The 23227-nt window shown below is 49.1% G+C and overlaps 1 protein-coding gene across 1 annotated transcript in view; it reads left to right on the forward strand.

The window, feature by feature from the left end:
• Positions 1-5067: 5067 nt before the first annotated feature.
• Positions 5068-23227, forward strand: part of ZFHX3 (zinc finger homeobox 3) — a 173461-nt gene continuing 155301 nt past the window's right edge. The window contains exons 1-2 of the mRNA XM_032157793.2: positions 5068-7786; positions 14230-14726. Coding sequence (XP_032013684.1) covers positions 5068-7786; positions 14230-14726 — 3216 coding nt within the window. The remainder of the gene's footprint in view (positions 7787-14229; positions 14727-23227) is intronic.

Below are 23227 nucleotides of genomic sequence, written 5' to 3' on the forward strand. Positions count from 1 at the left end.
GATGCAGGGATATTCTAGTGTTCTCTTTTGAAAATTAGACATTAAAGAAAAACAGGCTGGGTGCGGTGGCTGACACCTGTAATCCCAGCACTTTGGGAGGCCGAGGCGGGCAGATTGCCTGAGCTCAGGAGTTTGAGACCAGCCTGGCCAACATGGTGAAGCCCCATCTATACTAACACTACAAAAAAAAAGTTAGCCAGACGTGGTGGTGGTCACCTGTAGTCCCAGCTACTCAGGAGGCTGAGGCAGGAGAATCGCTTGAGCCCAGGAGGCAGAGGTTGCAGTGAGCTGAGATCGCGCCACTGCACTCCAGCCTGGGTGACAAAGGAAAACTGCCTGAAAGCATAGACTCCACACCCATACTCTCTGGTTTGTCAGTTAGGCTGCATAACTGGGCCACCTCAGTTTTCCCCTTTCTAAAATGGGGATAAAAGTAGTATCTATCTCCAAGTGTGGGTATGAGGATCAAAGTGATGCTGTACCCGTGGGTCTTAACATAACACCTAACTCATTAAGTGATGACTTCTTTTATGATGGTTTTCAATTTTTTTCCTTTTCTTTTTTTTTTTTTTAAATAGACTAAGTCTCATTTTGTCACCCAGGCTGGAGTGCAGTGGCCCGATCATAGCTCACTGCAGCCTTGAACTCCTGGGCTTCAGCAATCCTACTGTCTCAGTGATGGTTTTAATTTTAAAGAGCTTTGGGAAATAAAAGCGCAAAGGAGGAAATGAAGTCACCTATAACCTCATTCCCTAGAATTCACAGTTGTAAAAATTGTAACATAAGTCTCTCCTGTTTTCCTCTACATAATACCTATATGTGCTTTGTTCATTCAGCATCTGTATGATCATTTTCCCATGCTTATAAATAGTTTCTTTAAAGAAAGTGTCTTTATAACAACATATGGAGCTCTGTGCACTGTAATTTATTTAGGGTCTTTGCTTTTGCCCAAATTTTTCCTCTTTTTTCCTGTTATAAATGTTTTTCATGAATAAACTTAAATCTCCATGCATTGCTTGGGTTCTTTCCTTAGGATGAGTTCCTAGAACGGGGAATTGTCAAGTCAAGGGAAAGGGATGTGCACTTTTGAGGCCTTCGATGTATGCTGCCTGGTCGCCTGTAGGAAGGCGGTATTCACTGTTTCTCCCTCCGGCAGAGCAGGGGATCACCCAGGGAATCAGGCATCCTTGCCTGCTGGCTGATGTCTCTTGAGTGATCCCGCATGGGATATTCTTGGAGGCAGCAGTTTCTCACTGCCTCTATTCTCTCTTTGTTTTTCCTCGCTTCCCCTTTGTTTCCCTTCTTGGTTTCCTACCAGACAGCCTCTTGTGAAAGGACTGCCTAATTAACCCTGTGCTAATTAACAATTTAAAATTACACGGTGCGACTGTTCATGTTTAATTCTCCGGGAGCTGGAGCAACAGCAGGAGCCCCCTCCCCTTCATCATAACTGCACCCCTCCCACCCCAGCTTCCCTGAAACTGTTGCATTTTACCCAGTTCTGCCTCCTTAAGGGAACAGGATAAAACTGTCATAAGCACATGTTTTTAAAGAGGGAGAAGAACGTTTTGATTAATAGGGAGTTACAGGGTAACAGGGTACAGTTTTATCCTCTTAAACAATCTTTGAAAAGTAAAGATTGACATTTGCAAAGATGCAGTGGGCTTTACAGGTGGTTCCAAGGGAGCTTGGAAGATGAGCAGGAGTTGGGGGATACTTGATGAAGGTGCTGGAATTCTTCTGTACAAGATTACCTTTCAGATGGCAGATTTAAGTGCTAAGCAGACAGTGAGCAAGCTAGGTCATTCCTTTATCTTCCCTTTAACTTTCTCACCAGAGAGATGTGCTCTATTAAAATCTAACTGAATTCTTGAAGCCCATATGTTGAGTGCAACATTGGGGGTTGTGAGTAGAATACCTGGACATTTTTTAGAGGGAGTTCCGGGTGCCACCAGCAGAGAAGCGGGCTGCAGGAAGGGAGGAGGGGTGTGAACCTGTATGAGCCGGCCCTGGCACTAGGGAAGTACTGGGAAGGGGCACAGAACCTGGGGGGAGCCTGAAGAGAGGTGTGCGTGTCGGGCTGGCGGGGCTGCTTGGAAAAGTGCGGGGACCCACTGGGTTCCCAGGCTGCCCTCTGTAACTGAAGATCATTGATTTTACGGGAAACCATGTTTACAGACAGAGTGCTGATCGACCTGCCGAGTTGACTTCTGCCTCCTTAAGTAAGAACTACCTTTTTCTTATTGACTGGATGATAAACAGAGCGAGAGAGAGAGACAGACAGCTGGCTGTTGGGGGGGAGTGGTAGATGCCCCGAGACCCTTGAGCCGCAGGACGTGGCGGGTTGGAGAGACTTCTTTACCTCTGTGCGCGCGTCCCCCTCTTCTCCATCTCCATCCCTGCACCTCCCAGGGACCACAGGGAGTCTAAGACTGACTTTCCCTGGTTACCTAGCAGTACAGGTACCAAGGACAGAAGAGCTGTGCTTGGTACCTATATTGGTGAAGATGGAGTGAAGCAGAGAGTGTCCCTGAGGATGGTGTGAAAATGCAGATTCTGATGGGGCAGGAGGAGAGAGTGCATGTCTCTTAAGCTCCCCGGAGGGGATAATGCTTCAAGTCCACAAACCACGCTTTGTTTGGCAAGGCTGCAAACGGGCCTGCTTGTCGCAGCTGGTGCGCATGGGAAGGAGGCCCAGAGGAGGTAGCTTGGGTCCTGCTGTGGGTTCCTCCTCTCCGACCCGTGTCCTCATGGCGGTTGCTCCCCGTGAATGGGTGGGCTCTAGTGTCACCACCACAGGGTCACCAGCCACCATCGTAGGTGGGTACAGTGTCATTCTTTCCTGATACCTTCTGCTTTGGAGTGGAAAACAAAGTAAGGGAGTTTTTAAAAGTCCCAGCCACTTGGCTGGATAGTTTGTGGAAGAGGAATAAGAGGAGAACAGAGCAAGAGAAGCCCACCAATTAATTGGTAAATGCTTGCAGGTTTCTCTGGCCCAGCCCAGGCTGGAGAGGAGATTGGCTTTGCTGTCGATAAACAAGTCCCTGGTGCAGCATCAAAGCTGTTCTCCTTTATCAGTCGTGCCCCCCCGCTTCCCACATGTTCCTGTAACTTACCAAGCATTTATGACATTGATTTTACAATCGGGCTGTTAACCCTCCCGCCCCTTCAGGCCTACCAACCTTTTTGGCCCAAGCTGTCAATCAGATGTCATCCAGCCAATCAGAAGCATCCCTAAGAAGAGCCGCCCTGCAGTCTTACCTGTATCCCGACTCAGCCTTGCGAGGAAGTCCCATTGCGTTTGCTGTGTGGTTTGGTTTGGTTTACTGTAGTTGTCTCTGTTTTAAATCAGTATGTCCTTTCTAAGGCTCATGGAACTTTGTGGTTGCAAAATCTGAAGTTATAAACGAAGAGATAGGGGTGTGTGTTTGCATGTGTGTATTAGACACAGCATAGCTTTAGTCTTCCAAAAAGTTATTTCTCCCTGAGACTTCTGGTAAACCTGCCTTCCCCAATTTTTCCCGAGGGGGAGCTGTTGGCTCATTGTGCAGTCAATAATCAAGAAATGAAAAAAAGATTGAGAAGATAGGGGCCGTCGGGAAGGGAAGTGAGATCCAACCTGGCCGAAACCTTCACGGGCCAAGTATGAATGAGATGGTGGGTGGAGAAGCAGCCACATGTTCTCCGGGAGGAGCAGCAGGGGGAATGGTGGCTGGGGACCTACAGGCGAGGGATCAGGGCTCTGCGAGGTGCTGAGCTGCCTGTAGGAGCAGGGCCAGACGGAATAATCGCCCCTGCGATGATATTACCGCAGGAGCAGAGTGGCCATGATCCGATGCCTCCCTCCCCAGGGACATGAGGTCTCAGAGGGCACATTCAGCTCAGTGGCACTTTGGAGTCGGAAATGGAAAAGCCCCAGGGCTGAACGACAGCTGGTTGGGTAGCGACTAATAACTAAGAGGCAGGTGTGGAGCTGGGGCTCGCTGAGCCCAGCTGCCGTCTCGGCTTGCTGCTCAGATCCTTGATAGCAAAAACCACCAGGCACGTGGGGAACGCACTCCCTCCAGCCAGGGCCAGATAGAAGTTGCTGGAGGGGGAGTTGGCAGATCCAGAGTCTGGTCCATTCCTGCTGGAAATACCAAGCTCACGTTTTGCACCTGTGTAGTTTTAGTCTGAAGTCAGCTGAGTCACAGCCAGGGAGCTTGACTGGTATGGGTGGAGGAGACAGGAATCTGCAGACCCATCTTCTCTTCTGTTTCATGGTGGTCAGATTAGCACTGAGCCAGTTTTTAGATTCAAGCCCCTCTGTTTTACTGCTTGTAAAATGGGATTGATGCCTCCCAGATCTGGAGAGGACTTTGCGGAGTACGTCTAGTCCTGCACGCCTGCCCTGTGAACCTCAGGGTCCTCACCCGCCTTCTTTGAACTTCTCAAACTAGAACCATGGTCAGTAAAAGTGACGGCAGCAACTTTTCTAAATCCATGAGCATATCCCACTTTACCATCCTTTTTCCAGGGACATTGAACCTCCCTCTTCTCAGCCCTCCCCTGTGTTCCCCTGACCCACAGACAGTGCAGGGAGCCGGGGCTGACTTCGTGTGAGCTGTCCATAAGTGGTAGGGCTGTGGCTGTGAACTCCTAGGGGGCTGGAGAGATGACACGTCCGTTCTCCACTGTGGCCCGTCGAAGCTGTGCTGGCAAAGAATGGAAATTCCCACTAGTCTTCAGGGGCAGAGCGGTGACAATTCGAAGCCGAAGAGGGCTGCTCCTGGCCTTCTTTCCCCATATCCCTCGCTCAGGCTGTTGACCCGGCCACGCCACCCCTGTGTGCTTGGACCGTGTGGGGCAGTGTCCCCAGGCCCGCCCTCCGCCCTGTGTCTCTGTGTTGTGGGTGTTGTGGACAGAAGCCTCTTAGAGCGCTCCGTGCGGTGGGACCTCAGCCTCGGCCCTCCTAACCTCTTTCCTTTCTCTCTCTCTTTCCCCTCTCTCCCTCCTCCCCCCTTGCCTCCGCCCTTCAGGTCCGATCCTCCGTACTGGGTGCAATGAAAGCTCCACGCAGGCCTTACCATGGAAGGCTGTGACTCGCCCGTCGTCTCGGGGAAGGACAATGGGTGCGGTATCCCTCAGCACCAGCAATGGACTGAACTCAACAGCACCCACCTCCCTGACAAACCCAGTAGCATGGAACAGTCCACAGGCGAGAGCCACGGGCCCTTGGACAGCCTGAGGGCCCCCTTCAATGAGCGCCTCGCGGAGAGCACCGCGTCGGCCGGGCCCCCCGCCGAGCCCGCCAGCAAGGAGGTCACCTGCAACGAATGTTCAGCCTCCTTCGCCAGCCTCCAGACCTACATGGAGCACCACTGCCCCAGCGCGCGCCCCCCACCGCCCCTGAGAGAGGAGAGCGCCAGCGACACCGGTGAGGAGGGGGACGAGGAGAGTGACGTGGAGAACCTGGCCGGGGAGATCGTCTACCAGCCGGACGGCTCCGCGTACATTGTGGAGAGCCTGAGCCAGCTGACCCAGGGCGGGGGCGCCTGTGGGAGTGGCAGTGGCAGTGGGCCTCTCCCCTCGCTTTTCCTGAACTCTCTCCCTGGCGCGGGGGGCAAGCAAGGGGACCCTTCGTGTGCTGCACCCGTGTACCCGCAGATCATCAACACTTTCCACATAGCCTCATCCTTCGGGAAATGGTTTGAGGGCCCAGACCAGGCTTTCCCGAATACCTCAGCCCTGGCGGGGCTCAGCCCCGTCCTGCACAGCTTCCGCGTGTTCGACGTGCGACACAAAAGCAACAAGGATTACCTGAACAGCGACGGTTCTGCCAAAAGCTCCTGCGTATCCAAAGATGTTCCCAACAATGTGGACCTGTCCAAATTCGATGGCTTTGTGCTCTACGGCAAGAGGAAGCCCATCCTGATGTGTTTCTTGTGCAAACTCTCCTTCGGGTACGTCCGTTCGTTTGTGACCCACGCGGTGCATGACCATCGAATGACCCTGAGCGAAGACGAGCGGAAAATTCTTAGCAATAAGAACATCTCCGCTATCATCCAAGGGATCGGCAAAGACAAGGAACCCCTTGTAAGTTTTCTGGAACCAAAAAACAAAAACTTTCAACACCCTTTAGTTTCCACAGCTAACCTCATAGGCCCCGGACACAGTTTTTATGGTAAATTTAGTGGCATTCGAATGGAAGGGGAGGAAGCTCTCCCAGCCGGCTCTGCCGCTGGCCCCGAGCAACCCCAGGCTGGTCTCTTGACCCCCAGCACCCTGTTGAACCTTGGCGGGCTCACCAGCTCGGTCCTGAAGACCCCCATTACCTCAGTCCCTCTGGGGCCTCTGGCTTCTAGTCCTACCAAATCCTCAGAGGGCAAGGACTCTGGGGCGGCAGAAGGAGAGAAGCAGGAAGTGGGTGACGGGGATTGCTTCTCTGAGAAGGTAGAGCCGGCCGAAGAGGAGGCGGAGGAGGAAGAGGAGGAGGAAGAGGCGGAGGAGGAGGAGGAAGAGGAGGAGGAGGAAGAAGAGGAGGAGGAAGACGAGGGTTGCAAAGGACTCTTTCCAAGCGAGTTGGATGAGGAACTGGAGGACAGGCCCCACGAGGAGCCTGGGGCCGCAGCAGGTAGTAGCAGCAAAAAGGACCTTGCTCTCTCAAACCAAAGCATTTCTAACTCCCCCTTAATGCCTAACGTGCTCCAGACCCTGTCAAGGGGCACAGCTTCTACTAGTTCTAATTCTGCTTCTTCCTTTGTTGTCTTTGATGGTGCGAACAGGAGGAATCGTTTAAGCTTTAACAGTGAGGGCGTCAGGGCCAATGTGGCAGAGGGCGGCAGGAGGCTGGACTTCGCTGACGAAAGTGCCAATAAAGACAATGCCACAGCACCAGAACCAAATGAAAGCACAGAGGGCGATGATGGGGGCTTCGTTTCCCATCACCAGCACGCTGGCTCCCTCTGCGAGCTTGGGGTTGGGGAGTGCCCCTCGGGGAGTGGTGTGGAGTGCCCCAAATGCGACACGGTCCTGGGCTCCTCCCGCTCGCTGGGCGGCCACATGACCATGATGCATTCTCGTAACTCGTGTAAGACACTCAAGTGCCCCAAGTGCAACTGGCACTATAAGTACCAGCAGACCCTGGAGGCACACATGAAGGAGAAGCACCCGGAGCCGGGGGGCTCCTGTGTCTACTGCAAAAGCGGGCAGCCCCACCCCCGGCTGGCACGAGGCGAGAGCTACACGTGTGGTTACAAGCCTTTCCGCTGCGAGGTGTGTAACTACTCCACAACTACCAAAGGCAACCTCAGTATTCATATGCAGTCCGACAAGCATCTCAACAACATGCAGAACCTGCAGAACGGAGGGGGGGAGCAGGTCTTCAGCCACACTGCCGGGGTGGCGGCAGCGGCGGCAGCTGCGGCGGCGGCGGCAGCCAATATCAGTAGCTCCTGCGGGGCCCCCTCGCCCACCAAACCAAAAACCAAACCCACCTGGCGGTGCGAGGTGTGTGATTATGAGACCAACGTGGCCAGGAACCTCCGCATTCACATGACCAGTGAGAAGCACATGCATAACATGATGTTACTGCAACAGAACATGACCCAGATCCAACACAACCGCCACCTGGGTCTCGGCAGCCTGCCCTCGCCCGCCGAGGCCGAGCTCTACCAATACTACCTGGCCCAGAACATGAACCTGCCCAACCTGAAGATGGACAGTGCTGCCTCGGATGCCCAGTTCATGATGAGCGGATTCCAGCTGGATCCCGCCGGGCCCATGGCCGCCATGACACCTGCTCTAGGTGAGGATGACTACGTGTTTGTCTGTTTTCATGATAGGAATTTAACCAGGGAGAATGGTGAATAGGGTGAGATAGTCCTGTGGATTCAGTTGACTCTGGTCTTCTCGTGTGGTTTTTGTGTAAACTGGAGTGTCTTACAATCAAGTATTTATTCTCAAGAATCCCTTGAACTCTGTGTGTACATATGGAAGAATTTACGCATTCAAAAGAGATATGCTTGTACTCTGGCTACATGGGGCCAGGATTAAAATGTGAGTGTTTCCTCTAGTTTTCTGTTCCTATTCTCTCTTTCTCTCTTTTTTCAATTTGAAAAATCACTATAATCACCCAAAACTTTGGGGTTTCAGCAAATATTTACTGAAACTTACAGGAAACTGTAGCTGAGGCAACCATCTCAATAAGAGGACTAGGGACAGTTATCTCAATGATTTAAATAGAGACAATCATCTCAGTAATAGGAATTCGGAACCATAGTGTACGTTATTCAGATAACCAAAGGCTGATTCTGTGCCGAGCTGGGAACCATCCAGAGAGACTTCTCAAAGTTCTCTGTATATTTATGAGGACCTCGATGAAAGAGATGTGATTTTTTTTCTTGCTTATTTTTGATGAGTACTTGGTGATTGGAATAGTTGGAAATTAATTGGGGATTAAATTGCCCCAGTGGCACTGTTGTGAGGGGTGTGAGAGATGAAAAATGAGTAAGTTGTAAAAATTGTCCATCAAGGAAAGTTAACTTTTAATTGCAGTTCGATCCTGGTTAGCAGAGCCTTCGTTGCCAGGAAGAATGACCTCTGCTTTAGAGAAGCTGATTTGGCTCTGTCCAGGCTCCCAGTCTTACCAATTGGCTTACCATATCTAGAATAGGACCAAGAGTTTAGGATTTGGGTGCTGAAAACTTTGAGTTTTTACATAGAACGAACCACAGCCACTTTGAGGGTAGCTGCTGCCGCCAAGACAATCTACAAATGGGTTTCATGAGAACCTTCTGATAGTTGGGCCCCTCGTGCCTCCACCCCGTATGCTTCAAACAGGATCCTGCCTGCGTCCCATCCCCTGACCCTGCTAATGGACTTCGTGGGACCAGTGACAATGGCCTGAATTAAGCAATATGCTATTATTGACATGGGAATAGATTGTTCTTGGCAACAGAGTGTCAGTGAGGACTTTTTTTCCGGGATGGCTTAGATGACTGCAGGGCCAGGCCTCACCAGTTGGCAAGTGCTTATTTGTGTGGCGTTTTAGTGCTGATTGTTGCCGATGAGTTATATTTCAAAGCGTTCCATTGGTTTTTCTTGCTGTGTATTCAGTTTTTCATCCTTAGCACTTTAATCTTGTTTTCCATTTTGAAATATTTGCCCGTTGATCCTTTATTACCAAATGATTTGAAGGTATTTGAAACCAACTGGCTAATTGTGGATGCACAAGCACCGGTCGTCTTATTTGTCACCAGGGTGAACCATGCACGCCAGGGGATGGGAGTGAGTACTGTAAGGTTTTCTTTAAGCCAGTAGGAATTAGAAGGAGTCATAGAATCTTGGGAGGTAGATCTTGGAGCAAATCAAACATAATGGAGGTGGAATGAAGACAGAACATGAGTAGGTTCATGTTGGGTCAAAGCGAAGGTTTTTTTTTTTTTTTTTTTTTTTGAGACAGAGTCTCACTCTATCACCCAGGCTGGTGTGCAGTGGCACCATCTTGGCTCACTGCAACCTCCACCTCCTGCGTTCAAGCGATTCTCCTGCCAGAGCCTCCCAAGTAGCTGGGATTACAGGCACCCGCCACCATGCCTGGCTAATTTTGTATTTTTAGTAGAGATGGGGCTTCACCATCTTGGCCAGGCTGGTCTCAAACTCTTGACCTCAGGTGATCCACCCACCTTGGCCTCCCAAAGTGCTGGGATTACAGGTGTGAGCCACCATGCCCAGCCTAAAGTGAGGCTTTTTAATTACCTTAAGAACAGGTAACTAAGGCTTGTATTGAGAAGTAGAGAAATATTTCGCTTTCACACCAAGTGTCTGTGACTCTTTGGGGCATCATGCACTGTCCTGGGCATTGCGGCAGATTCAGAAGGAGCAGAAGAATGAAGCCCTGCGTTGTAGACACACGTGGAAGGGCCACACCGTATTTCTTAGACTAGACCTCTTCCTCCCAAAGGATTTATCCAGCTCAGTCACAAAGGGCTCTTGAATTTCCAATGTCACTACTTGTTGGCCGAGGGGAGTCCCTGGAAACCTGTGCCTTCCTTGGTTCACGAGAACTGCTAAGAAGGTGTAAGAGCCACAAATCCTTTATGCCAGAAGCTCGAGTGGGTGTGGGGGCCATAGGAAGTGTCCAAAAGACTTGGAATTTGAGTTGTATGACCTCAGTAGGAGAAACCAACTTACGCAAATAAAAACAGCCATAACTTTCAGTTCTAGCTGTGGCTCTACTGATTTTTTTTTTCCATAGTCCATTTATAAGAAGGCTGTAGGTGTTATTAGACGTGACTGAGTTCTGCAGGGGGAAAAAAGTTTTTGTGAAATACACTCCTCTATACAAGGTGATTGTTTGCATACTTCCCTTGGCAGAGCTGTCTTTAATATCATCAAACAGACACTGATTCTGGGGTTGCTTCTTTTCAGAGGCCTTTGAGGAAAGGGAGGGTTGGGGCTCCTTCGCCTAGTACAGTCAGATCTGCTGCTCTTTGTAGACAGCGCATTAGATTTGAGGCCTTGTGAACATCCTCCCAAACCTTCCTTTGGACTCTGAAGTTTAGCATGGCACCAAGAAAGGGGTTGCTTGTGGGGGTGGTTGTGTGTTTCCCAAGTAGCCAGCCAGCCCCTGGACACCTGCACAAGGTTTAACAGCTCCCTTCGTCTTCCTTTGATTCCAGAGTGTGCCTTTGAATCCATGTGCCTTCCTGAGGATGTGCTGATGGGTGGGCTCACGTGTCAAGGTGTCAGTTCCAGTGTTAGAGTTAGGTGCATACCCAGAGATGGGGACCTGCTCCAAGCACGCATCCAGTGTGGCTCAAGACTAAAGACCTGCTAAGTTCTTTTTTTCATTTCTTTTTTTTGAGATGGAGTTTCACTCTTCTCGCCCAGGCTGGAGTGCAATAGCGTGATCTCGGCTCACTGCAGCCCCTGCCTCCCGGGTTCAAGCAATTCTTCTGCCTCTGCCTTCCGAGTAGCTGGGATTACAGGCATGCGCCACCACGCCTAGCTAATTTTTGTATTTTCAGTAGAGACTGGATTTCACCACATTGGCCAGGCTGGTCTTGAACTCCTGACCTCAGGTGATCCGCCCACCTTGGCCTCCCAAAGTGCTGGGATTACAGGTGTGAGCCACTATGCCCAGCCCCAGTTTCTTATTTATAGGGGCCCTGCTCCTGTTGGTGAATTGGGTGAGATTCCCCCACTTTGTGGCAGCTGAATTAGGATTCTAAGCCCTGGTCTTGTTTCTCTGAGGCATAGTTCTCAGAGGGAGTTTTCACTTGCCTGTCATCCTCACTCATTTCAGCACCCTGCTGCTTCTGTCCTTTGCATTTCATTTTAAGAGCCTAGAATGCTGGCCAGGCATGGTGGCTCATGCCTATAATCCCAGCACTGTGGGAGTCCAAGGATCACTTGAACCTGGGAGTTTGAGACCAGTCTGGGCAACATCTCGACAAAACATTTTTGTTTTAAGATCAGCCAGATGTAGTGGGGTGCACCTGTAGTCCCAGCTACTTGGGAGGCTGAGGCAGGTGGTTCACTTGAGCCTTGGTGGTCCAGACTGCAGTGAACCACTCCAGCCTGGGCAACAGAATGAGACCTTGTCTCTTGGAAAAAAAAGAGCTTAAAGTGGAAACTGAGACTTAGTTCCTCTGCTTATTCCAAGTACTTCTCATTTTCATTCAGGCATCAGCAAGCGACAGCTGAATTTCTCTTTAGAGCAATATTGATGTGCCGGGGTTAAATCTAAAAAGTGGAGACGATTTGATGTTTCAGGTGGTTGGCATCAGAAACAAATATATGTTTGCTCCTTGTCTTACCCTCCGGGCAGTTTCTGCTTTGACTGAACACTGAGTATGTTTCGGGGATGTTGCCTGGCCTTCGTCCCCGTTAAGGGATGGAGCTTTTAGGCTTTTTTTTTTTCTTTCTGTTTTTCTTTCTTGTCCTAAAAAGAATGTCGTAGTTATGGTTCCTCTCACCAGGGGAGATGGGAAGACAGACAACAAGCCGAAAGCTTCCTAAGCCTTCTGGAATGCATGTGCAAAAGATTTCTGTGGCTTGCTAGACTGTCCGTGAGCTTCAAACACAGCTGCTGGTCTGCTTAGCAGAGCCTGTACTGATCTTATCACTCGAGGTGACTTGTGTAGCGTCAATAGGAAAATCATAAAAAAGAAAAAATATTTTCTCTGATGAGCCACTGACTTGGATTCTAATCAGTTATAAAAAATAAAATAACCTCAGCCCAACCACACATAAAAGGTCAAGTTTAAATATCAGTTGGGGAGTGGGGCAGACCTAATAGCTCAAGTGTACGTGTGTTTAGGAAAGAGAAACTAGACGCCAGTATCCAGCCTTCTGCTTGACCATACACTTCTAGGAACTGGAGGGAAGGCTGCTCTTTTTAAGCCATTCTCCTGGTAGAAATAAGCCCTTGCAGTATTAATTTACCATAGCAAATGTGAGCTTGTACCCGGCTTATGCAGGGCAGTGATGGACTGAAAAAGACCAGCATGGGAGAGGGAGGAAGAGATCTTCCCTGGCTCTTTCATGGAGACATGGAGCTGAGCCTCGTGTCTCACTGCCTGTCTCGGTCCACTTCCTGAATGAAACAGTCCCACCCTTTTTTCACTCTTGTCTGGCACAGCAAACATTTGGGCGTCTGAGCACTCTATAGAGGGCCAGCGAGGATAAGTCTGGACCCCTGTCCTAGGGAGGTGGCGCCCTGATGGGGATCCCAGCTATGGTGCATCTCTGTAGGTAGGTAACTGAGTGACAAAGGGAAGGTGATAGGTCCTAGGGTAGCCCCGCATGTCACCCAGGGCAGAGGCTCAGGAAAGAGAACAGGTGGCCCTACTGGGAAGACATGGGAGGGTTGGCAGCATTGACTGACGGGAGGGATATTGACCAGAGGGCAGCAGTGAGAAGTAGAGGGATCACTCTCCAAGTTTTTTTTGTTTTGTTTTGTTGTTTTTGAGACAGAGTCCTGCTCTGTCACCAGGGCTGGAGCTGAGTGGCATGGTCTCAGCTCACTGCAGCCTCTGCCTCCCAGGCTCAAGCCATCCTCCCATCTCAGTCCCTGAGTACTGGAACTACAGGCACGCGCCACCATGCCTGGCTAGTTTCTGTTGTATATTTTGTACACCATGTTGCCCAGACGGGTCTCGAACTCCTAGGCTCAAGTGATCTGCCTGCCTTGGCCTCCTAAAGTGCTTGGATTAGGGGTGTGAGACACCACGTCCAGCCCCACTCCCCAGATCTTTGCTTTAGAGATGCACTGTCCAACCCAGGCGCCACTGGTGAGTGTAGCTTCCTAAATTTAAATAACATTGAAAATTCAGTTCCGTAGTTGCACTACCCATATTTCAGGTGTTTATTAGTCACATGTAGGCAGTGACTGCTGCACCAGATGACGCAGCCATAGATTGTTCTCAAGGTGGCGGAATGTCATGTTGGTCATTGCCACCTCAGATACATTCTGGGCCCAATTCTGGTTCCCCATGAAGGCTTGGTACGTTAAGATTGCAGCTGTAACTCATTTCCAATTTTGGAAGGTCTGCAGTTTGAGATTCTGTTATATCCAGGGAATGATACATATTTCTATCTTTTCTTGGATCTTAGAGAAGGGATGAATTGAAATATTAAAGAGGTGGCTGGGCGCGGTGGCTCACACCTGTCATTCCAGCACTTTGGGAGGCCGAGGCAGGTGGATCAACTGAGGTCAGGAGTTCAAGACCAGCCCGGCCAACATGGTGAAACTCTGTCTCTACTAAAAAAGACAAAAATTAGCTGGCCGTGGTGGTGGGTGCCTGTAATCCCAGCTACTTGGGAGGCTGAGGCAGGAGAATCGCTTGAACCCGGGAGTCAGAGGTTGCCGTGAGCCGAGATTGTGCCACTGCACTCTAGCCTGGGCAACAGAGCAAGACTCCATCTCGGGGGAAAAAAAAAAGAAAAGGAAATATTAAAGAGGCTATGGCTCCTAACTTTTCTAGGTGTTCTTTTCCTAAAGAAAGAAAATACAAAACCTGCCAGAAATCTCAGAATGTCCACAGGAAAGATTGAAACACATCAGGTTGACTATGTTTGTTTGTTTCCTTGTTTTCCAGCCAGTAGCCCTTTGCAACACTTGAAATGTCCTCTTTTCCTTTTGGACCCCAGTTGAGGGTGGCGGAGGGCTTGGGGGGTGCCTCAGCTGTGGCCATGACCATGAACCTGGTGTGTCTGACTCTTTCCTTCTCTCCTTCCCCGCAGTGGGCGGTGAGATTCCCCTAGACATGCGGCTCGGGGGCGGGCAGCTGGTGTCAGAGGAGCTGATGAACCTGGGCGAGAGCTTCATCCAGACCAACGACCCGTCACTGAAGCTCTTCCAGTGCGCCGTCTGCAACAAGTTCACGACGGACAACCTGGACATGCTGGGCCTGCACATGAACGTGGAGCGCAGCCTGTCGGAGGACGAGTGGAAGGCGGTGATGGGGGACTCGTACCAGTGCAAGCTCTGCCGCTACAACACCCAGCTCAAGGCCAACTTCCAGCTGCACTGCAAGACAGACAAGCATGTGCAGAAGTACCAGCTGGTGGCCCACATCAAGGAGGGCGGCAAGGCCAATGAGTGGAGACTCAAGTGTGTGGCCATCGGCAACCCTGTGCACCTCAAGTGCAACGCCTGTGACTACTACACCAACAGCCTGGAGAAGCTGCGGCTGCACACGGTCAACTCCAGGCACGAGGCCAGCCTGAAGTTGTACAAGGTAAGACCCAGCTCCTTATGGCTCAGGCACTCTTTCTGAAAGGAGGAGGTTGCGCACCGGGGAGTTAGGGAGCACTGGGGAGGAGTCGGATGTCTCTGGCATGGCCTGGTTGGCTGTTGGTTGGGAACCTGGAGTTGAGAGGAGAGTCGGTGGTGTCCACTTTGTCACCAGCTGGAAACGTGACAGGTTCAGTGAGTAGCTTGAGTAGCTGAAGGTTCTCTTTCTGGGTGCCCAATTTTGGGGCAGGTTTTGTTGACAGCGCCTCTAGGGTGGTTCTTTTCTTTCTTAAATGGGCTCTTTTGCATCCTCTGCTCCTGTGGTTTCCCTCTCTCCTTTAGGCTTTCTGTTCTCCTTTTCCATCTCTTTATTCCCTTTTTTTTTTTTCTATTTCTCCTTTCCCGGATGCTCCTGGGGTGTTTTGTTCCTCCCTTCCTTCTTTCATCCATCCATCATCCCAGCATATGTGCACTGGGTACCTTCTCAATGACAGGTACTGTTCTGGGCATTTGTTCACATCAGTACATGAAACTGACAAAAAAAAAAAAAAAAAAGAAAAAAATCCCTGCCCTCATAGAGCTTCCATTCTTTTAGCAGGAGATGGGTGAGAATCGATGAATAAATTTTGTAGCAGGCCAGAAGGTGCTAAATGCTATGGGGGAAAATGAAGTCCATAAGGGGCCTCCTTTGTTTTTTTTTTTTTTTTCTTCCCCTACCCCCACCCCACCATTGCTTCCTGGGTTCTGTGTCCTCTTTCACTTCCTTATACTTTTTCTTCTTCTTCCTGGGCTTCTCCCATCCTCCCCCTCTTCCTCTGTCTCTTCTCCTCTTCCCTCTTTCCTGTCCATTTATTCTTTCTCTCCCTGCACCCTCCACTTTTCCCCCAGCCCTTCCCTCTACTCCATAGACGGTAACCGAGGAGGAGGTGCTCTGGATACTGTAAATAGTCCTTTCACTTGCCCAGCAGAATTGCTCCAGACGTCTCTATTGATTTTCACTGGACTTAAAGCCTCACCTTTTTCTCTAATCATCCCATAATGGCTTTAGTATGAACAATCAGGTACAAATCGCCATAAATCTCCCCGGCCTGATCCCACACACCTTCCACTCCCTCGCTGTCTTCATTTTCCTCACTCCCATTATCAGCCTCTCCTCCTGCCTTTCACACTGTTTCTCACGTCTTTGGGCCCATGAGTGTTTGGTTTCTGCTGGCCCTGAGCTAGTTAAGTCCCTGCTCTATTCAGCGTGATTTTAAACGGAGATTCCACATAAGGAAGACTTCTAGTCCTTTCCCCATGTCGGCCTCTGCCGGGATTGATAATTGTACTTCATTTTATAGTTGTTCCTTCTCAGGGTGTGCGGAGGCCTGTGTAACGTAGTGCTTAAGAAAGCACTTTAGGGAAAGGAGGAGAAAGCAGGAATGAGGTAGAGGGGTTAGAATGTTCTGGAACTGACTGTGGACTCAGCTATGGTGCAGTGAGGAAGGTCTGGACACCACGCAGCCAATCCCCTTATCTCAGATGAGCAAGAACCTTGCTGGACTGGCTTAGTTTTGTGCCACCATTAAAAGAGAAAAGCCCTTTGCAGTCAGTTTAAGTTGGAGGTCTGAACTGGCCACAGGATGGTGCAGACGTGGTCAAGAAAACCTGATGGAAAAACCAATGGGAAAAAGAATTTCCAAAGGACCCAACTGAGTAAAATTTGTACAAAGGACTCGGCGTGGCCATTGAAGGTTGCATGCGACTTTGATGAAGGTCGTTTAGAGGTGGCACGAAGCTGGCCTCTTGCATCCAAGGAAAAAATTGCCCTTTAGATTCTAAAATGCACACGGTGGCGATTAACTCTCACGCTGCATCCTCCGTGCGGCTGGAGTCTTGAATAAGAGTCTATCAGGCACTTGACTTTGCTTCTTACAGGCCTGGAACTTGGAGGATTTGCTGAGAACATCCTGTTTTGGTCCCCAAACCGTGTCCACAGATCACACCCAGAGAGTCAGGGTGAGGTGTGGATGGAAGAGACGCGGTTTATTTGCGTGTTTCTGCACTGCTGGCCTGTCATCCTGAGACTTTTTTCTTATTTCTTTTTTTTAAGGTACAGGAAACTGTTGCTCAAAAAGATGGCGTGGATAGAAGGGTCCTGAGTGTTGGGATGTAGGGTAGAACGTGGACCCAGCACCTGAAGGAGAGATCCTGAAATGGTGCATCTGGCCGGCACATCCCCGGGGTGACCAGCCCCTGAGGTTCAGGGCAGAATTGCCTCCATCAGGAGCCAAAGGTCATTAGTCTAGTCTCATTAGTCCTTGGGTAATGAATGGCCATGTGCCTGCCGGGGCTCCGCCACAGGGGCGGGGAGCTCTCCCGCTCACTCCTGGGTGACACCGCTGGGATTATCATTCCAGTGCTCGCTCTCAGCCCTTTGGTCCCTCAGTACGACTAAGATCAAACTTCTCTTGCCACTAAGGGGGGCTCCCTCTCAAGGTTTCGTCATTCCGCGGATTTGGGGTGGGGATTGGAGGTGGTTTGAGAGTCACTTTTTCTCTAGGCCCTGGTGTGGCCTGTAGTAAATGGAGATTGATTGCATGTTATTTTTCCTCTTGCTAATGTAATCCATTAGCCCGGCACATGCATAATCAGTTTAGAGCACAGTTAACTGGATGTAATCGAGTTCTTTACTGTCTGCTAGAGAAACCGCTCCAGATGCAGCTGACCCGGGGAGCTGACCGGGCTTCTCACACACAACCCTCCTTACTCACCCCTTCCCCACCCCACCATGTCCCGGTTCCCTGGCAGATTATTCATGATCAGCCAGGGCGGCTCTCCAAAGCTCCTCTCCGCGGCACCTAGTGAAGTGGCGGTGATGTATGTGGCTTCCCGGTGGCCCTCCCAGCCCTCTCTTTCATCCGAGGCTTTTATTTTCCTCCTGTTCCTTTTTCATGTTGGAGGAGACAGAGCTGCATTCTCAGGAGATTCAAGCAGTGGCATGGCTTTCGGTTTGTCGTCTGACCTCACCCTGGGCCGGAGTCACTGCCCTGGCTGTCATGCATGCTAGCGCGTAGGTTGCTATAAGAGTGAACTTTCTGAAAGCGTGAGATAATTTTTAATCCAGAAATGAGAGAGGGTTTTGCTAATCTACAAAACCTGATGGTGTTGTCTTTGTTGCCTGGAATGGTGTAGTTTTGATTTTTGTGTGATACTAATTTATAAATCGGGATTAGGTTCAACCTGTTTTTCTTCTGCACCTCCTGGAAGTAGAGTGGAGTAGGGGAAGGCTGCAGGGCCCGAGGCATCCAAGGGAAGCCCCCTTACCTTGTCTCTGGGCCCCACGTTACTTCTGCGGAGTGCTCCTGATTGAAATCCTTGGGATCTTTTGGGCTGAAACAGTGGCTGGCTCTGGCCCAGCCCCTAATGCTCACATGTCCACGTCCTAACACTTACCATCTTGGGACCCCTGTGATTGGCTGACATAGCAAGAAGCCCAGAGGCTCCACTGAAGCTTGGGAACTGGGCTCTTTCTGTCCTTAGTGTCCCATCTGAGCCAGAATGGAAAAATGCAAAAGGCACTTCTCTCTCAACTGGGACTGAGCTCCGGGGTCCTTAATTCCTCATCCTTCTGCTTTCACATGTAAATGTATCACTCCTTTCTCAGAGGACTACACCCTGGCCCCACTCTCAATCTTCTCCACCTGTAGAGATGTGGGTGCCCTTGATCCTCAGAACTAGGAGAGCGGCTGTCCCTGATACATGCTTGCCCTCTGCCCTCTCCCACGGCTAGTGTAGAGCCTGCGTCCGAGGCGTGTGGGTTCAGAGCTGGCAAGAGCTCTTCCGCGTTTATCTTGCATTCCCAGCCAAGTGACGTCCATGGTGAGCTCTCTGAAATGTGTGCTGCTTTCTGCCCAGAGGGGGCGGGGCACAGAAAGGGCAGTTGGAAATCAGTGCACACTCCCGCCAGCTCCCAGAATCTGTTTTTCACTTTGATGTTTTTCTTCACCTGAGAGTCATTGGAATGGAAATCTGTCAACTTTAGCAGATAGATTAAGACCCCATCAGAATCTGTTACTCAAAACAATTTCCAGCTGGGATTCCTTTGGTTGGACCAAGACTGAAGGTTACCTATCAATCTTAAATACTGTACAAACAGGGTTGTCTACCACGGTGTTGGGTCTGGGCCACATGTGAGCTGCCGTGGGCCAACGGGGCTCACAGGAGAGGAGAAGCCAGTGTCCAAGCCAACTCTGCTTGGCCTGAGGTAGGAGGCAGAGTGTGGTATTGATTCATGCACGTGGCCAGATTCTCCACACAGAGGATGTCTGCTCATGCCATTCTAGGAGGACTGTGCAGTACGGAAGAATGTAAGAAAACTTCCATCAGACTTTGCATTGCTTTAGAACCCATCTTCTCAGTTCTTTCCCTGATGCATAAGAAACTCATTGGGACTCACACTCCCAGCAGGGCCATAAAATCATCGTATGGTAGATGGGCATATCAGAAAATGTAGGCGAAGTCAGACTATGATCTGGTTTGAAATCTGCATTCTTGGTGCTCCTCTGTGGGTGTGCTGGGGGGAAGTGGGGGTCTTAGGAAGATAGCTGCACATTTTACATACGTAGGTGGTGCCTGGAGGCTTTTGTCTTGCACTGAGAGCAAAAAACGTACATCCTTTGGGGACCGTCCCCTTCCTCCCTCCCGTCCTGCCTTCCCAGCTTGGCTGTGTGTTTGAAGCTCCGGTGAAAGTGTCATACGGTTTGCATCGGGATTCTGGAGCCAGTTTCCTCAAACCTTGTTTTCTCATTATTTGACTGTTTTTTTTCTTTAAGTACATACTTCTGCCACCTTCTCTCCCTGCCTTGGTGCCTTCAACCAAAAAATGAAAGGAAAGGAATGTTTTCCTGCAGGTGATTTAGAAGGTGTGCAAGGCCAGATGTTTTGGTGAATTTTAGCAGATTTCACCTACGTGCCCTCCTTCTCCTGGAGCGGCTGGAGGCCTGAGGTTCATTTCCATGGCTTGATGGTCGGTGCTGGTGGGACGTGGGTCTCTGCAGCTGGGCTGGGAGGCTGCACATGGGCCTGATGGGTCCTCACTGAGAGCCTGGGCTGACTCTGACAGCTCTTATGGCCACCAGTTAACTTCAAGAGGACTCCAGGAGATGGAAAGACCAAATATTTTGGGGGGCAGGGCTTGTGCTAGGACCAAGTTCATCTATCACTGCTGTGGGAACGTATGGCTCATGGTTCACCAGTGGTGTGCGGCATGAAAGCTGGGTACCTTGCTGGGAGGTCCCTTGTTTTTTCTTCCTTCCAGAAGCTTCCCACCTATCTTCATCCACATTCCTCCAATAGGTTGTATTTCACACTCTCAGCCGATGGCTTTAGGTACAAGCTTTGTGTGGGTCGCTCTGGTTAGAGCATTTTACACACTGTCATGTCAAGAAGATCAGGTCAGTGATATCTTTTCACTCCACTCTTTAGACACCACATAATGGAACTGAAATCTTATTAGATGTGCCTGTTGAAAAAAAAAAGTTTAGTACTTAAAAACCACCTGTTGAAAAACCAGTTTTGCAGCCATTAACCATAGCACTTTTATTCTTTTTTCTAAATGCTTTTAGTGTTTTTTTTCCTCTCTCTCTTTTCTGAGTCCTTTTTGTGAATAGTAAAGAACTGACCAGACCCTTTTAGAATAGTATTGTATTCTTAATTATTTCTTACAAGGTTAGCATTCCATGTTTACCTCAAGTGTAAGCTAGTAATAAAATGTGGATTCCCTATTACAGTTAAAGTAATATGAGTAGTGCATGTTCACTGTAAAAAAAAAAATTGGAAAAATCCAGGAATAAAAAAGAAAGTAAATATCTGGTTAATCCTACCATGAGATGGATTTTTTTTTTTTGCATGTAACGTCCAATTTTACAAAATTGGAATGACGTTGTGTAATACCTGAGACCTTTTTTACATCTTTAAGTATTTTCCAATGATTTTTTATTGTCTTTTGTCTACTTTCTGACTTCACTGTCCAGAGGCAAACCCACTGTTACATGTAGTTGATATTTTGTGCTCTTTTCTGTGCTTCTGTAGATGAAAATGTAGGTGCATATGTATCTGTACACACACACATACTGTTTTTAAAAATCTTTATAGACACATGCTGTGGTTTCAATTTTGTTTTGTTTTGTGTTTTGAGACAGGGTCTCACTCTGTCGCTCACATGGGAGTGCAGTGGCGTGATCTCGGCTGGGTGCAACGTCTGCCTCCCAGGCTCAAGTGATTCTCCCACCTCAGCCTCCCAAGTTGCTGGGACCACAGGTGCACACCACCACACCCAGCTAATTTTTTGTATTCTTTGTAGAGACGGGATTTTGACCTTTTGCCTAGGCTGGTCTTGAACCCCTGGGCTCAAGCACGATCCACCCACCTCGGCTTCCCAAAGTGTCAGTTTGTTTTATTCAGGAAAATCTTTTATGTCAGTAGATACAGATACTTTTAGGTCAGTATATATAGATACTTTTTATGAAAATCATTTTAGGTCAGTACATGTAGATACAATCACTCTTTTTAATGGCGACATAGCATTTCCTTTATTAACCAGTCCCTTTTTGATGTACCTTGAGGTTATGTGCAGGGTTTGGATACTGCAGATAATGAGCTAGGAGCATGATTCTCTACACACACCATGAAGTGGGGTTGTTGGGTCCTAGGACCTAATGCCAGTAGATGCAGAACTTCCCAGTGGCCTTTCAGAAAGCAGGTGGCCATGTCATCCTTCCCCATTAAGTGATGGCCAGACTCCCACACAGTGACCGACACCGTGTTGTTGTTTTTCCGTTTTCATTGTCAGATTGACAACATTGTTCTAATGTAAGTCCCTTTTCATTGTTCTAATGTGGATAGATGGGGGAATATTTTTTTGTCATGCAGTTTTTTGTTTTTGTTTTCTGTTTTTTTGAGACTGGGTCTCACTCTGTCACCCAGGCTGGAGTGCAGTGGCGTGATCTCAGCTCACTGCAACCTCCGCCTCCCGGGTTCAAGTGATTCTCATGCCTCACCCTCCTGAGTAGCTGGAATTACAGGTGCCCACTAGCACACCCGCTAATTTTTGTACTTTTAGCGGAGATGGGGTTTTGCTATGTTGGCCAGGCTGGTTTCAAACTCCTGAACTCGGGTGTTCCATCCACCTTGGCCTCCTAGAGTGCTGAGATTACAGGTGTGAGCCCCCATGCCTGACCCTATTTGTGACTTTTGAGGAATATATGTTGTGTATAGTTGTAAGACTCTGGTTTTGTATGCAGTGTGATTTAGGACTCTTTATTTTCCTTCAAATTCGATGGCTAGCTGTACAACGATTGCTTAAATAACCAGCCTCTCCTAGCTGGTGTGAAAAGCTGTTTCTCATTCTGCATTCTCTTACGTCTTGCAGAGCCTCTTGTGAATGATCCACAGATTTAGGTAAGTCAGAACATATTTACGGAATACTGTCTTCGGAAACTCTGGGGAACAAGAAGAAGGGATGGAAAGGCCTGGCTCTCTTTCCTTGCATTTGGAGTCTGTGGACCAAATGCCTTCCTCTCACCTTTTCCTATTTCTCTCTGGCATATTCCCCAAAAGAAAATTTCTTAGATTAGTTTGCCTTCATTGAACTCTCCAGGATGAGAGAGTTTCCAGAAGAGACAGGGTCTTCAAAGAGGAGCTGGGTTTTTAGGGCACCTTCATGGAGATTGTGGATCTCACCATTTATCGTCAAAAAGGGGTCAGGAACAAATTCTGAAAGCCATGGAAGTTCCCTTTCCTGAAGTTCTTATGTAAATAGCATATAGATTTCACGACTGTGTCTACATATTCCCATTATAAACTGTTTTCAGGTACTGGTTACAAGTCTCTTTTCAGATTCCAAAGGTATACCATGGCCCCTGACTTAGGCTGAGCAGCAAGGAGGTCTAATTTCAGAAAATCTAATAGCTGCCACTTTGTCAAAATATTTACGAATCTCCCCGATTCTCTATTTAGAAAGCCCTGGACCTTCTTATGAGAGAGAAATCTCAAACTTTCAGTCCCTTCACCCACCCCCCACCTATCCAGAGGAATAAGTCACACCGTGGAATTCTTTGCATAAATGACATCTCCCGTCTTAGGGGTGGTCTGTAACCCTTAGGAGAATTTTGTGCAGATATTCCGTTGCCTCTGCATTCCAGAATAACGCGTTGTGTTACGGTTGTTTTAGGTAAACACACTCTGGCAGGAAAGCCAATATGGCAGGTGCCACATAACGGGGCAAAGGTGTGAACTCAATGTTGAATTCTTTCAACTTGCTGAGGACTTGGACTAAAAGGGCAAATTTGAAGACATCTAGTCCCAACAGGTGTTTCTGGTTTTTTTGTTTTGAAAGGGAAATCATAAAGGAACAATTAGGCATTGTCGGGAACATCGGCAGGAAAAGGCAAGAGTTTTTAAATAATTATATGATCCACCTGAACCATGTTCTTTATTCTGTTTTACACATCAGTTGAAACTATA

This window comes from Hylobates moloch, unplaced genomic scaffold (genome assembly GCF_009828535.3).
Source record: "Hylobates moloch isolate HMO894 unplaced genomic scaffold, HMol_V3 SCAFFOLD_6, whole genome shotgun sequence".
Taxonomy (NCBI): Eukaryota; Metazoa; Chordata; class Mammalia; order Primates; family Hylobatidae; genus Hylobates; species Hylobates moloch.